Source organism: Falco biarmicus, chromosome 8 (genome assembly GCF_023638135.1).
Source record: "Falco biarmicus isolate bFalBia1 chromosome 8, bFalBia1.pri, whole genome shotgun sequence".
In the NCBI taxonomy this organism is placed as follows: Eukaryota; Metazoa; Chordata; class Aves; order Falconiformes; family Falconidae; genus Falco; species Falco biarmicus.
Window position 1 is genome coordinate 12028195 of NC_079295.1, and position 14132 is coordinate 12042326.

The following is a 14132-nucleotide window of genomic DNA, read 5'->3' on the forward strand; positions in this document are numbered from 1 at the left end:
AGCAGTTAGGGATTTGTTCTACTTGATACCTTTTTTTCCTCTTTTTTTTTTTTAATCTTCTCCCTCTTCTCCATAAGGCTTTCAATGCAACAACCTGAATCTGTGCAACAAGTTTGCATCCAAAGTTTCCACAAGTTACATTAAAATGTGAGGTCCCAAATGTGTCATGTTCTATAGGAGCCACACTTCCAGGGACAGGAACTCAGCAGTTTCTGAAAGTCAGGCTTATTAACCATTATTGTCTCTATTTGAGTACAAAAAGCTTATGGTTCTTTGGGTGTCTCATTTTTGTTTCTGGAAATTCCGCCTTACAAGGACAAACATAACAAACAAATGGGCAATGCAAAAGTTAATCTACTATCTATGTCTGCTCTATTACTTGCTCTAAAAATACTTAGTTTTTGGAAATAGAGCATTTGAGTTTCCTGGTTTGCATGTATGAATTTGCAGTCTGTTATTGCTTTAAGGCATGGGAGGGTGTGGCGCAGGTTTTCCTGTTTTATTTTGTTTTTAATTTGTTTTGTCCAGGTTAAAGTTTCTGGCAAGGCATAGTTGTAAAGTAACGTTCAAGTTTATTTTGTAGCTGTTTTAGTAATGACAAATACTTTGGAATAATTCTGTGTGTAATTAGTTTTGCATAAGTGTTTTCATGGCTTATGACTCAGTGTTTCCCATGAAGCCAAAGACCGAAGCACAGACTTTGTTGTTTTGAGAACCTTTCAGAAATATTCCTGGTGCAATTCAACATTCATGCACAGTGTCTTGCAGCTTAACTAGATGCGATGGGTGTGTGTGGGTGTGTGTCCAAATCTTGGTTTGCTTTAAGTCTTTTTCTTTGAGTGAAATCATTAGACATGCCTTACAAGCAGGCCTTCCTAATAGTCTTTTCTCTCAACATCACTGCCAGACCCATCCACTGAGGAATGACAGTTCTTTTGTCCTTTTTCAAACTAACCTTAGTGAAGGGGAAAAAAAAAAAATAATCAAATTTCTCCAGTTAAAGCAAGTTTAAATTAACCTAAAGCTGGTGGAGTAAATATATAAAGTGTCACAAAGCTGGGGAGGAGCAGAGGCTGTGCTGAACCTTTTACTCCGATGTAACAGGATTTTATTCGTAGAACAAAGAATAATCTTTATATAAGAAAATGTAAAACTCATTTTAAATAAGCAAGTAGTTAAATCTGCTATCACCAGCTATGGAAAAGGAACAGTAAGGCTTATTTCTGTATTTTTCAAAACTCTTTGCTTGGACAGGAATGTGGACTTTGATTCTTGAAAGGAAGCTTGTTAAAAATGAAGTTTCTTCCCAGCATGAAAAGTTTTGGCAATTTGCTAAGAAAAGTATTTTCAAAGTCTAAGTTTTTCTTTCAAAATTATCTTTTGTTTCCACTTCAAAGGAAATCTGAGCACACAGAAAAATCCTGAATTTTCCCTGAGGGAATAGCACTTTTGTAGTTCATAAAATTCTCACTTTCACGCTATACATCACTGACCTTGGAAAGACAGAATCTGAACTGAGATGAAGCCCCGTACTGATGCCATCCAAGTGAGAGAGCTGGTGAATTCCAGAGAGAGGAGGAAGGCCATTAAGTTGACCTACATGAAAGGAAACCAGCAGCTAACAAAGTCGTTTGTGTTTAACATAAATAAATTAAAGCAATGAGGAATCTTCAAAAAGCAGTCATGAGATGGGCAAACAAAGCAGGCCTGTTTGTTTGAAGGTTCCTGTTGAACACTGGGCTCAGGAGGAACTGGACAGCTACAGTTTTAGCAAGCAAGTCCTGTGGCCGAGTCAGATCGTACTGCTGTCTTTAGGATCACAGAATGGTCAGGGTTGGAAGGGACCTCTGGAGATATCCGGTCCACCCCCCTGCTACAGCAGGTGATCCTTTTCACTGACCCCATTAAATTTCATTCCGGTGCTGTAGTTCATGACCAGCCATCTAGGTTGGAAATGTGCTCTCTGGTAAGCTGAGTGCCACTACCAGATAGTTTACAGCATTCTAATGCTTGGCACTTGTACCATAATGGTCATGAACTACCTTAGTGCTGCAAGACTTGATACAAAGAATGGCTTCTGCACAAAACCTCAGGGCCCTAAGTTGCCTGGAGCGGAGTACTTCTAGCTGACAGCACAACCTATATTGTATGGCGCTATCTGGCACTGCAGCGAGGACTCTGTGTTTGGTTCTGTGTTTTATCAGACTCAATTAGAAGATAAACGTTACTTGTATAATACCACTGCGGATTTTGCTTTACCGAAAAAATAAATTTCTTTTCCATGACATCCCCCCCCCCCTATTATTCATATGATTCTCATCCAGGACCAATCTGGCAGTGCAGCTTCATGGCTCCTACAACCAGGAATTGTTCTTTCCTAGAATTCCTCTGCTTTTGAGTTGGGAGTGGCTGGCATAAAATCCATGGCTGCAGCACTCATATGCTTTTGCCAACCTTGGCTTTTTAGGTGAACTTTGAAGAGGTTGAATGGTTTGGAGCACTTTGAAATAACTCTGAGCTGTGCTGGAGGGGTCCAGCCAAGAGCTCACCCGGCCATCTGGGGAGTGAGGGGGAAGGGCAGCAAAGTGCTTCTCGCCCAGCTATGTCTGAGCAAACTTCCTGGTGTGCTGCCAATGGAAAAATGAAGATGGTTCTTTCACAGTGAAGGTCAGATGCAATAGCTTACATCTCAGTTTTACCTAAAAAGCTGGCTCTTGTTTGGCTATGAGCAGTTAAAAGTACTCACATGAAGGCTGTTTTAAGCTCTACAGGAGTCATGCAAATCATTTGCTAAGAAATAGTCTCTTTCGAAGCAGAAACCATTTGCTGCTTGGTTTCGTAGCAGGAATGCAGCATCTCAGGTTTGCTGAGTTCCTCTCAATGTGGAGCTATCAAAGTCCTTGGTGATCGCAGGCAGACCTATTTCTCCGTGCTGGCAAATCCTGCTGCTTCCCAGCCTCTCCTCCTAAAGCAGTCTCTGGAAACTCCTAGAATTTTTGCTTGTCTTTATTACATGCTTTTAATACTGCCTTGATTTGCAAATGAATACTTGTCCTCTTAATTTTCTGCCTCTCACCATAGAGAGAAATGTGTTGGGGGGGGAGGGGGTATAATTTGTATATCCATTCACATCAACCACAGACAGACATGTAAAGAAATAAAATGAAAGTGACAGCATCCTATATACTAGAGCTCTAGTGAGACTTTAAGCTGAATGCATATGTGTTTTGATGTGCCTTTGCACCGCAAGCATGCATTGTGTTGCCTCCTCATTTGGTGAACAGGCTTTTGCAGAATTATATATAATATTGGCTGCCTTTGTCTCTAGTGATGTTCCTAATTATGGCAGCTGCTACCCCTGTATTTCGTTACAGATAGAAGATCTGTCAGATGAAGTTTTTTCCTTACGTCATACGAAGTATGAAGAAAGAGAGCGAGCAAGGTGGTCGCTGTGGGAGCAGAGCCGCTGGCCCAGAAGGAATAGCAGGCAGGTGTACTGACTTTGATAAGAGCATTCCTATTGAACCACTGGTGTTGGCTGCTGGTGCAGCAGTTTAAGAAATGCTGTCACAGAGAAGTTTGAAAACAGGGGCACTCTTCATTAATTAACTCATCAGGGACAGTACCAGGCATGTTTGGTTTTGTGGCTGGAAAGGGAAGGCAGTGCTGAAGCATGCATACTTACCAAAATTTGGCATGTTAGTGAACTGGTATTAGTGAATAAAAATCTTACTCCCATACCGAACACATAGCTCTGCTATTTTGTGCCACTCCCAGTTATTTCGACTTTAGCCACCAAGTGTAAAATGAGCCCTTCTTCACTCACCTGATTTAGATGAAAGTCCACTGCATTCAGAGACGCATTACTGAAGGGTCCTAGGCTGTGCCAGGGACCGTAGGCTTAAAAAAGTCATTGCGTGAAATAAGTTAATTCTCACAGGCTTACCGTCTGGTGCAAAACTCATCAGAAATTAAATACAAGCCCTAGAAGTCTTGCAAAAAGTAGTGCATATGAGAGTGAACATCATAAAACCGTATCTGCAGTTTGGCTCTGAGAAAATGACTCCCATAAATTGCTTCAGGATCTGCCAGGACAAAAAGCATCCTATAAATGCTGGGATAACTTTTTCTGCTATTTATCATATGCTTGTGTCTATTCTTGGCTGAAAGTGAACTGTGACACTATGAATAAATATGCAAAGGGAGGGTTTTTTTTTTAATGCAGGATAAAATTAGAGCTAAACTCTATTAAGGAATTCTTATTTTAAGCGATTTTGAACATCAAAAAAGCTTTAGAAAGTGTACTGAATAATACAAGTTCTGTATGTCCCCTTAATTTTGAAACACTATGAACTCCTTGGTGAAATCTTAGTGCTCTTTGCATTCAGAAGTAAAACTGCCCTTGACATGAGCAAGGTCAGACTGCCACCTGGCATTTAAGATGTATGCCAGTATTTTATATCTAGTTCAAATTTGTACAAAAGGTGAGGTCAGCCTTTTTAGTTGTCTTAAATTATTTTGACTGCTTTGGAGACGAGTCCAGAACAGAGGTGGGAAGGGGGAGCCCGAGGACCTGCTGCTTCTTCCTGAGTTCCACTGGCACCGTCCGCTGACATTGCGGTTTGGACTCCGCAGGCTCTTGTGAATGACGCCATGTTCTCCTGAGTGGGAAGAGCCCACAGCTGACTTCTCTTGTCCAAAATTACAGTTCTGGTGAGCATGTGGAGGGAGGTGCAAGAGTGGGACCAGCCACCAGCTGTTCTGCAGCCAGAGCGTACCTGTTCCAGCCCTGTTTTACCCAGTTAGCTCCTCCACACAGCACTCCGCTTGTGACAAGGTTGTCAAGAACCATGTGTTTTCATCTCCTTTGATTTAAAGAAGTAGAACATAGACAGTATGTAAGGAGAAACTGCACACTTTGAAAGAAAATCTAAACTTCCAGGCACTGTGAAAGGGCAGGGAGCAGCCCTTAAGACTCTTGTCTCTTATCTCACACTAGATCTTACAGCAAAAATGCTGACGGACGACACAGCCAAGACTCAGTGCAGAAAGACCACCACGGCAGTTCCTGTGCCTCGCTGCATTGTGCTGCTGAACCTGCTCCCGACTTGACTTCAGAAGCCCACAGCTCCGTCTGTTCAGGGATTGCACAAGTCTGCAGGGAGAGCCAGGAAGCGAAGGTGGGTCTTTCCAATAGCTTCCAGGTCTGGTCAGGTCTTCAGTGACCACTATATCTAACCTAAAACAAAGAACCTGAAACTATCCTGAATGTAGCGCTCCTGTTTAGAACTAGGTTGCTACACTTCATCAATGAAGCCCAAGATTTGTGAACATGTAAAAATTTCCTTGCTCAGTACCCACGGCACGTGTTTCTGAGGTGAGCATGACATGCCTGCGTTCAGCAATGCTGGATCTTTTACCAGGGGTGTTGGCCAGGGTTCCAGACAGGCCTGATCGTTACGGTGTCAGGTATCCTGATGGTCTGGCACCATGGAAAAGAGCTTCCCCCTTCCCATACTGTGCCTGTTCCACTGTAGCTCTGTTACTAGTTCAAAACCACATGAAGCCAGCTTACATTGACAGCTGGTGCCTAGCAGCGTCGTATTCTTTATCTGAAGAGCCCTGCAAACCCTGTACAGACAGACACTCATTTGTTACTTGATAGCTGATCATTGTGCACACAGCTAATCGGTTCAGACTGAACTGAAATACCTTTTCCCCCTCTTCCCTCTTTTTCCACCCTCACTCCTACCCTTCTGATTCCTTTCAGTCTGGGCTGTGGGAACTTCGAGTTTTTCCACTAAAAAATGAAGAGGTAGAAGCTTTACTGTGCCAAGATCAAATAACAAATCAGACTGAAATGTCAAGTGCAGCTTTCCCCAGTGACTCTCCCTGTACTTCATGCACGCCCATTGGTTTGCCAGACAATGGCCATCCACCAAGAAAACAATCTGCCGAAGACTCGGAAGACTGCGAAAATGTTTGCCTGGGAATCAACAATACAAGAAAACAAAGGTGACAGGGAATAATGTGGTTCATTAAGAAAGCCAATTAAGGTGGAGAAAAGCGTAAGGTAAAATCTCTCTTGTTCACCCAGCATATGACAGCACAATTCAAAACCTGTATGTTAGCTGCATATAATATATTTTCTTTCTTGCTTTGTAACAGGCAGGATAAATCCCAAAGACAACACTTTCTTCTTCCTGAACCCCAAGAGAAAGTAATTAATTCAAGCTGGAAGTCTAATATTCCCGATGTCGGGAGTGGGCACACATAAATTGCTGGCACCATTCACTTTCTGTTGTCATATTGCCACATCTGTTAATAATCATCCTTTTCTGTTTTGTTTGTTTTCAAATGCATTTCTGGTTCTAGTGGATTCTGGTGCAGCAGGATATGCTGTCTACCTTAATCAACAACTTCAACTGAACACAGAAAAACTACTTGAAAAAAACAGTGGGGAGAAGCAATAGCCTCAGATTATTTTCCCGTGTGGCATGACCGTGGGGCAAAAATCTGCCTCTCTAAATGCATGTGTGTAACCCATGTGCAAGAGAAGGGGTAGGTGAGAACTGGCAGTTTCAAAGCAGGTGTTCTGGAAGCCTTGCATCTAGCTTAAAATCTGTACTCAGCTCTCAGTAGTGCCAGGGCATGTTTCATATAGACGGTCCTCAAGCAATAAGGTAGAAATAGACCACTGCATTTCAATAGTCAGTATATCCGCTCCTCAGAAAGTAGGGTTTCTGCAGCAAAGAGGAGTCAAGTCAAATCAGTGACGCAGCTCTTTGAATATTGTGTTTTGGGTCATCTTACTTCCTTAGTCCTTCAGCAGCTAATGAGGCTCATAATATTTTGCTTTAATATGTTAAAGACAATTGTTCTGATTTCTGTACAGTGCCTTGTAAGAGTCTCGCAAGTATGCCAACATTTGGTGACTAGCTGAAAAGGAAAAGATGATTGAAGTCTAGAAGACCAATAAAGAAAAAAGCCCCAAAGCTTTCCATTGTGATTCCAGATAGAATTTGAATTTCCCAGCGAGTTCCTGGTGAGGAAACAAAAGCAAGTTGTTTAAACTTGCATCTAAATAGCATAGTTTGGAATGTATCTGCAGTCTCAAGAGGTATTAACAAAGATTAAACATTGAATGTATGTATAATCCATCAACAGGAAGTTTTTCTGTGTAGGACAGTTGAAGGCAATTTAATAGGGGTCTCTGTCTTTGTGCAAAATTTTCTTCCACGTGTAATATCTGGAATGGCACTGGACAGATGACCCAGTTTTACTGTCAATTTTTTTTTTTTTTTTTTTTTTTTTTTTGTCAAAATGACAGGAAATACTCCCTAGGCATCTGAAAACAGTTCAGTAAAGTTTCAACACTACAACCTATTGCTACATTGTAGTTTATTGCACATTCTGATTATTTTTTTAAACACTTTTTTTAACACTGGTTTGTCTTAAACTTGAATCTTGCCTCGATGTCTGATACAATAATCTTTGATGCAAGGTTGTTTTTTTTAATTAAAAAGTTATTTCTATATATGTTGTATCTAGTCTGAATTTGATGGCCTTTTAGAAGTGAAGAAATAGCAGTAATGCTTCCTCTTGGCACAGAGACCTGCTTGGCCCAAGAATGGCTTTGCAAACACCCTGAAGTGGCAGCGACGCTCAGCTTTGCTGTCGCACTGAAGCTGCACTGGTGCTGCCAGGCTAAGGTCCCCCTCAGCATCTCAGCACAGAGGTAGATTTTTCCATCTCTCTTGTCCTGCATGCGCATCTGCTGCTGGGAAAAGGTTTCTGAAAGTTACGTGTCTCAAATGCTTTGCAGGTCTTTTCCATACCCACATCCATTCATTAAGAAGCCTGATCCAACCAGCTCTCACTCAGCTTTGTTGCAAGGTCAAGACTGCCCGCTCTGTCTGATCCCGGGGGGCCGTGTGACAGGTTTCTGCAATTTAAGAGGTGGGATAGGCGAAGTAAACCAGCTAGCTGTCTTCCGTCTTCTGAAGGTGCTGTCAGGAAATGCAATCCAGCGTTTTACAGGAAGAAGCAAGAGGAGAGTGTTCTTCTAGATTGGAGGGTGAGAAGGGAAGGATGTTGAACACCAGGCCAAAACAACCCTGTATGATAGGAGCTTGATTCACCAAGTCTGGTCAGCCTGGTGAACTGTGAAGCTGTTCCTGCACTGCTGCAGTGTGCTGTTGAACCACTGTGTTGCTTTTGGGTCAGGCTCCGCTGCGCTGGTCTAAAGCAGCTGCTTGTTACCTTGCCAGCTGCAGGAGCCACACAAGTGGTTATCAATACGAGCAAGGTTAAGCACATTTTCTTTGTCCCCTCTTCAGATGTTCTTTGTCAGCTGTTGTGCTAGTGCCTCACAAGGCAGCAATGCAAAGGCTAGTCAAAGAAAGGGCGGGCAGCCAGGAGACTGAAAAAAAATCCCTGGAGAAACTATAAAAATGTCTATTTGGTCATCACCCCACCCCACCACTCTCAGAAGTCTTTTCTCTAACAGCTGCCTCTCAGCTGGCTAGACCCGTGGCAGCAAACTGCAACTGCCCTCGCACGAAGAGCTGCCTGACCAACTGCAAGGCCCGAGCATTTCTTCCTCCGCACGTGCCCACCCCAGTGCTGCTCTCCGAGGGGGGGCAGAGTGGGGCGCAGGCTTTCTCATCATCAGATGAGAGCACATGCAAGTGTGGCAGGCAAAGGCCAGTGGGCAGGGGTGACCAAGAACAGGCTCCACTTGCTTTTCTCACGTCGCCTGCCTACCTCCCGCAGCCCTTCACCTGGCAGGGGCAGATGGGGAACACAGCACAGGTCAAGCGAGATGCTTTTTGGGAAGCCCTGGGCTGTGCTGCTCGCCCACAGCACCTCTAATAATTTGCCACCTTCTTGGAGCAGACCAGGTGCTGTGCCCTGCCCTCTGTTTCTACCCTGTGCGTCTTTGCTCCAGCCATCTATGCACCTAATTTTTCAGTAACCCCCTTTCACTACTGGGATAGGCTATCAAACTTGCTTAACTGAACCCAGTCACAGCAGCAGCCCCCTCCTTTTGTCTTTCCCTGTCCTGCATGCAGCACAAGTACTCTGTTGCCTGCAGCCCTTTTCCCTGCAGGGCTGGACTCCCACCTCCAGACAGTTCAGTTTTGCATGAACGTTGGTGTCATGAGGAAGCTGCTGGTGGTGGGAACAGGCTGAGCGCTCAGAGCCAGGCTCATGCTTGAAACCATAAAATGTGTAAGAAACCCCTGCTCGTCTCCTTTCCTTTCTAAAATTTTAAACAGGGTGGGGGGAAACCCCAACCCATTTCTCTTTTGGCTGTTAAGCTATGAAAACAGCTGTCAGCGCTGCTCCTGATGTTCTGGCAAAAGGTATTACAAAGGCTGCCTGTGAAATACCAGCTGAAATGTAAGGCAGCGAGGCCCCCCCCATGAAACTGGGGTGTTGCAGCTTCACAAAGCAAGTCATTTCCCTTGAACTTGTTTACCATTTTCAATGAAGACATTTTTTAAGGCCACCTATGTTCTGTTCCCTGCTGCTGTGAGGTTTAAACACATCATCTCTGCATCCAGGACCTTAATGGAATGTAAGTACAAATACAAACTTATAAGCCCTATTAAAATTAAGCTCTGTGTGTGTCTACTGCAGTTTTTTATCTTGCACAGGGTTGTGCACTGTACCACCCTGTGGAGCACATGGCCAAGCCCAGCCTCACTCCACTATTTCAGAGTTCCTTTTATCCTGTTTTCCAGTGCAGGCAGAGCCTTTGCACTGTCAGATCACCCTGGACTGCTCCAGACCATGTGACTCAGTATCACTAGAGTGTGCCCTCCCTTGTTGCTGAAACTTTGCTTTATCAGAGAATTGCAACATCTAACGGTCCTGGGGTTTGGTTGGCCCTGTGGATACCACACAAGCAGCTCCCGGTTTTCCTGTTGGTGCTCAGTTCAAGTCCTGCCGGCTATGGTGCTTCCACTATGGGGTTACGTTACTGAGCATGGGAGGACAGCCCTAAGTAGACCCTAAGAGGTAACTTCTGTTAATAGACAGAGGCAAGAAACTGGAAGTCTTAGGCACTAAAAGAACTGTTACTTCCATGGATGCTCTGTGGTCACTAAAAAAAAAAAAAAATTAACCTTAGATGTGTAAAAAGCTGCTGCAGCAGTAGCCAGCTCCATAAACCCTGGGTGGGATTTAGACAAAAAGAAGCAATTGAGTAGTTTTACTGTGTGTGTAATTTCTCTCTCCCACAACACTCCTAACTCAAGAGTCAATACGACAAAGTGACTACAGCCTCCGAAAGAAACCATACCCTTACGGCTCTGTGCTCTGAAATAGGCACAGTACCATCAATTAGCTACCACGGCTTTGGGATACCTGTTCCCCACAAAATTAATCCGGAAAAAAAAAAAAAGGGGGGCTGTCTGTGGTAAAAACAGTTTGATTACCCTTTCAAACCAGCTTATGGTCAACTGTAGGAGGCAAGGATACTACAGCTGTTATCCTACTGCTTTCAATAGCATGAAAGGCCACACTTCCAAATCCTAAACTAACAGTTCATAGCCCATTTGTGGCTGCTTGGCCTGCATCTTAGATACCAGAGCCGCAACGGTTTCTCTACGCACACTGTATTAGACCCTACACAGGTTCTTCCCAGAAGTATGAACAAGCTGCTTTAACACACCTGAGAGCCATACAGCCTATGACCCTCCCTAGCCAAGCTTTCTTTTGGCAAACCTCTTCTGAAAGACGTCTGGTCCAGATGACTCCATTTTTCTTCTGCTAGGTCTCAAATGAGTTGCAAGTGGAAACAGGAAGCAAACACATTTGTTTACCTAAACAACTATTAACCACCCAGGAAAAAGCAGTAGTTAAGCCATTTCAGATGCCTGTCTGGATTGTTTGAACTAGCCCTGGCTTCTCCTGCTGAACAGTGGCAGTGACCCACACTGCACCGCAGCCATCTCCTTCCACAGCCACCGAGCAGAGGCCCCCCTGTAGGACACCACGCGGTCTGGGCATGGAAAAGAGTGCCTCAGCGTTTGGTAGGTGACACGTGCCCAGCTTTGCTGCAACGACAACAGATTTGACTTTGGCCTTGTGGAAATGGACTGGCTGCAGCTGGGGAGCTTCTGGCCTCTTCCCCTGGGGCAGCAGACTGTTTGCAACCCTTCTGTAGTTACAACTTAAAGGGAAAAATACCATGCGGAATACCATGAAATATTAAAGGAGTCAGCAACACTAATTAGAGCCATGGGAGGCAGGTCTATCTAAAATGACCTGCTCAGGTCTTCCTCTACTGGGTTGTAACCCCAACCTTCACGTGCCCAAACAGGCCAGGCTGTGAAGTCAACCCGAGCAAATTGAAGGTATGAGAACTATTTGGCTTCCTAACTAAAAGCAGCATTAAGCCCTTCTACAGAGCCATCTCCACACAGTGCAGTTCAGACTGCATACACTGAAATCTCTTCAGCAGACAACGCCCCTGTGTGTCGCTATCTTAATCGTTTGCTCAAGCACACCTACAAACTGAGAAGGCTGTAGGTCGAGATAAAGTTTTTTAAACTACGTAGGGTTTTAAAGCAATATTCTTGCATGGAATCCCACCACTTCCAGGAATTTCAGACACAGCTGTCTTACCTTCTCATTTACCTTTCAAATAGCCAGTTATTTCCCATTCTGTGGCTGGGTACAGATGTTGCACTGACTTGTCTGATGCTTGGCTTACACAGGCTACTTCAATGCAGGAAAAGCAAAACAGGAACATTTCTAGCATCCGTGGGATTTTTTAGCCCTCTTAAACTGCATTTTTCCCAAACTTACTCCCCAAACCACTTGTTTTTGACAGTCAGCTCAAAGGAGACTTACCACACCAAGGGAGGGGTGTTTAATGCAGACAGTGGAAAAGTTTTGTAGGAATGCACAGATCAAATGACAAGATACAGACAGCAGAAGGCAGTTTGATTAGAGTCCTCCACAAGAGAGATTGCTTGTGGTGATGCTACACTCTTCTAGCAAGCAAAAAACCAACTGACTGAAGTTTAGTTCGGTCCCATCAGCGTTATAGGTTGCGCCATAAAATTAGCCTCCACAGAATCAAGACAGGTTCAAACCATTGCATTTCCAACCTTGAAAGACAGCCAGAATGTTTTTCACTGCCGCTTGCTTCATTGCAGTGAAGGAACAATTCCTCTGTTCAGCAGCAACAAGTTTCCATAATTAATGTTCATCCAGCCCTCCCTTACGCATGAGAAACAAGGGTTCTCCTGCACGCACAGAGCCTTCTTGAACACTGCTTGGGTAGGTCTCATCGATCCAGACAACGCTTCTGAGCTGCTTCTGAACACACATTCCTCAGAAGATTGATCACAGATCTTGGATCTGCGCTCTTCATAATAGCACTGCCAGATACAATCATATTTGCACCTGCCTGAAAGACATTAAACACCCACTCAATAACACAGAACAGATCCACTTGTTACAAAGAGTTTTTTCTTGCTGTGAAGTATGTAAGGAGGTGGTGAATTCTAGGCTGGTGGGCAAACAGAGCGCTTCTTGTGGGACAGTCGTAACATACCTCTAACTACAACCACAAATCAAGTTCAGAAAAGACAGCTCTTCCCCAAATAGGAAATTTCTACCTGAACATACAAGAAACACACAACTCTTCTGGCTTAAGGGAGGCTTCTATAGCCACTATTAAAAAAGGCACAAGATTAAACCTCAAGTGGATCTTGTTATTAAGCGTGCTTTACTGTTCCCTCCAAAAACTAACAGTCAAAACGCAATTCCTCCTCAGCTTTATTTTCCAAGGGACAATTAACTCTCTTTGCACAGCGACTGAGAGTGCTGCTCCGCTTCAGCCTCTTACCTCTGCGCACTTGTGGATGGTGTCAGGCCCGACTCCTCCATCCACTTCAATATCCAATGAGGGAAACTGTGTCCTCAGCCACTGAACCTGAGAAACAGCATAAGAACAGCTGGCACCGAGACCCACACTCAGCTGCTACAGTTACGTTTACCTTCTCACAGGCCCAGACAAGATTTATTCACTTCATAGCTACGCTCCATCCTGTTAATGAGCTTTAAACTCTCAATAATTAAGGAGAGAGAAACCTAGTTTACCTTTGGCATCATATCTTCCATAAATTTCTGCCCTCCGAATCCAGGTTCTACCGTCATCACCAAAGCCATGTCTATCTGATTGGCCCAAGGTGCCAAGTGTTCAACCGTCGTGCAAGGCTTGATCGCCAGGCCAACCTGCAGGAGAGGAGAGACAAATCCAAGTGCACCTTACGATGACAGCAACCTCGGCGGGAGCTCAGTACAGGCACCCAGGAAAGCAGTTATGTGCCTGGGCGAGTGCAGTAGCAACAGCCCGCTCCAGGTGAACATTCCTGACCTTCTGGGCCAAAGCGGAGGCCCGACGGCAGGCACAGAGGGCTGGGGCCGACCCCTGCGCGCCCGAAGCCGGGACGGCGGGTTTCCCGCGCCAAGCCCGCGCTCCCCTCACCTTCATCCCGTTCTCCCGAATGTCCTTTATCAGCGCCCCGGGATTGTCTGTCGCTTCCAGGTGAAAGGTGTACTGGTTGGCGCCGGCGACAGCCATCGGCTTCACCCACTGCTCCGGCCTGGCGACCATCATGTGCATGTCTGGGGGCGGGGGCGGCCGTCAGCGGGGCGGTGGGCGGCTGCCAGGCCCGGGCCCCCCGCCCCCCGCCGGGCCCCCCTTACCGAAGAAAGGCTCCTGGCCCAGCTGCTTGCGCAGGCTCTCCACGACGGGGTGGCCGAAGGTGATGTTCGGGACGAAGTGTCTTGGGGCCCAAGAGAGAGACCCGCCCGCCCGCCGGTTACGCCCGCCCGGGGGGGGCCGGGGCCGCCCGCACCCTCGGGCCGGCCGCCCCCCGCGCCCCCGGCCCGGCCCCGCCCGCCCCCGGCCGTTACCCGTCCATTACATCCAGGTGCAGGTAGTCGGCGCCGCAGTCCAGCATGCGGCTGCACTCGGCGCCCAGCGCCGCCAGGTCGCTGTTGAGGATGGACGGCCCGATCCGGCACCCCGACGCCATCGCCGCCGCCCGCCGCCGTCCCGCGCCTGCGCCGCCGCGCGGCCTGCCGGGAGGGGCGCGCGCCCCCGC

At 45.9% G+C, this 14132-nt stretch overlaps 2 protein-coding genes across 8 annotated transcripts in view; one reads left to right on the top strand and one right to left on the bottom strand.

The window, feature by feature from the left end:
• The window catches only part of KANSL1L (KAT8 regulatory NSL complex subunit 1 like), a 66665-nt gene extending 59128 nt beyond the window's left edge, over positions 1-7537 (top strand). For 5 of the 6 annotated variants that reach the window (XR_008823427.1, XR_008823429.1, XR_008823431.1 and 2 more), the window contains 4 exons: positions 3375-3487; positions 5000-5180; positions 5771-6073; positions 6169-7537. Coding sequence is in view for 1 of the 6 variants with exons in the window: in XM_056348447.1 (XP_056204422.1) it covers positions 3375-3487; positions 5000-5180; positions 5771-6019 (543 nt within the window). In the remaining 5 variants the exon portion in view is untranslated. Of the gene's footprint in view, positions 1-3374; positions 3488-4999; positions 5181-5770 lie in introns of all 6 variants that reach the window. The other variant, XM_056348447.1, reaches the window with a different exon arrangement.
• Positions 7538-11869: 4332 nt separating this feature from the next.
• On the bottom strand, positions 11870-14132 carry RPE (ribulose-5-phosphate-3-epimerase). 2 transcript variants are annotated; one of them, XM_056348448.1, is made up of 6 exons: positions 13953-14132; positions 13732-13811; positions 13511-13650; positions 13123-13257; positions 12869-12955; positions 11870-12427 (listed from the first exon to the last, which is right to left on the bottom strand). In XM_056348448.1, exons 3-6 carry the CDS (start codon positions 13646-13648, stop codon positions 12305-12307), a joined length of 483 nt encoding a protein of 160 aa, XP_056204423.1. In that variant the 5' UTR covers positions 13649-13650; positions 13732-13811; positions 13953-14132; the 3' UTR covers positions 11870-12304. The 2 variants fall into 2 exon arrangements, with proteins under 2 accessions (XP_056204423.1, XP_056204424.1); XM_056348449.1 differs by having other exon boundaries at positions 13942-14100.

What these genes read in the sequence shown, in the direction of transcription:
- RPE (XM_056348449.1), bottom strand. Translation starts at nt 14,063, where the DNA reads ATGGCGTCGGGGTGCCGGATCGGGCCGTCCATCCTCAACAGCGACCTG. An exon ending in GGGCCAGGAGCCTTTCTTCG is followed by an intron (nt 13,651 to 13,731) that starts GTAAGGGGGGCC and finishes CCCCGCCCCCAG; the next exon opens with ACATGCACATGATGGTCGCC. An exon ending in TGGAAGATATGATGCCAAAG is followed by an intron (nt 12,956 to 13,122) that starts GTAAACTAGGTT and finishes GCTGTTTCTCAG; the next exon opens with GTTCAGTGGCTGAGGACACA.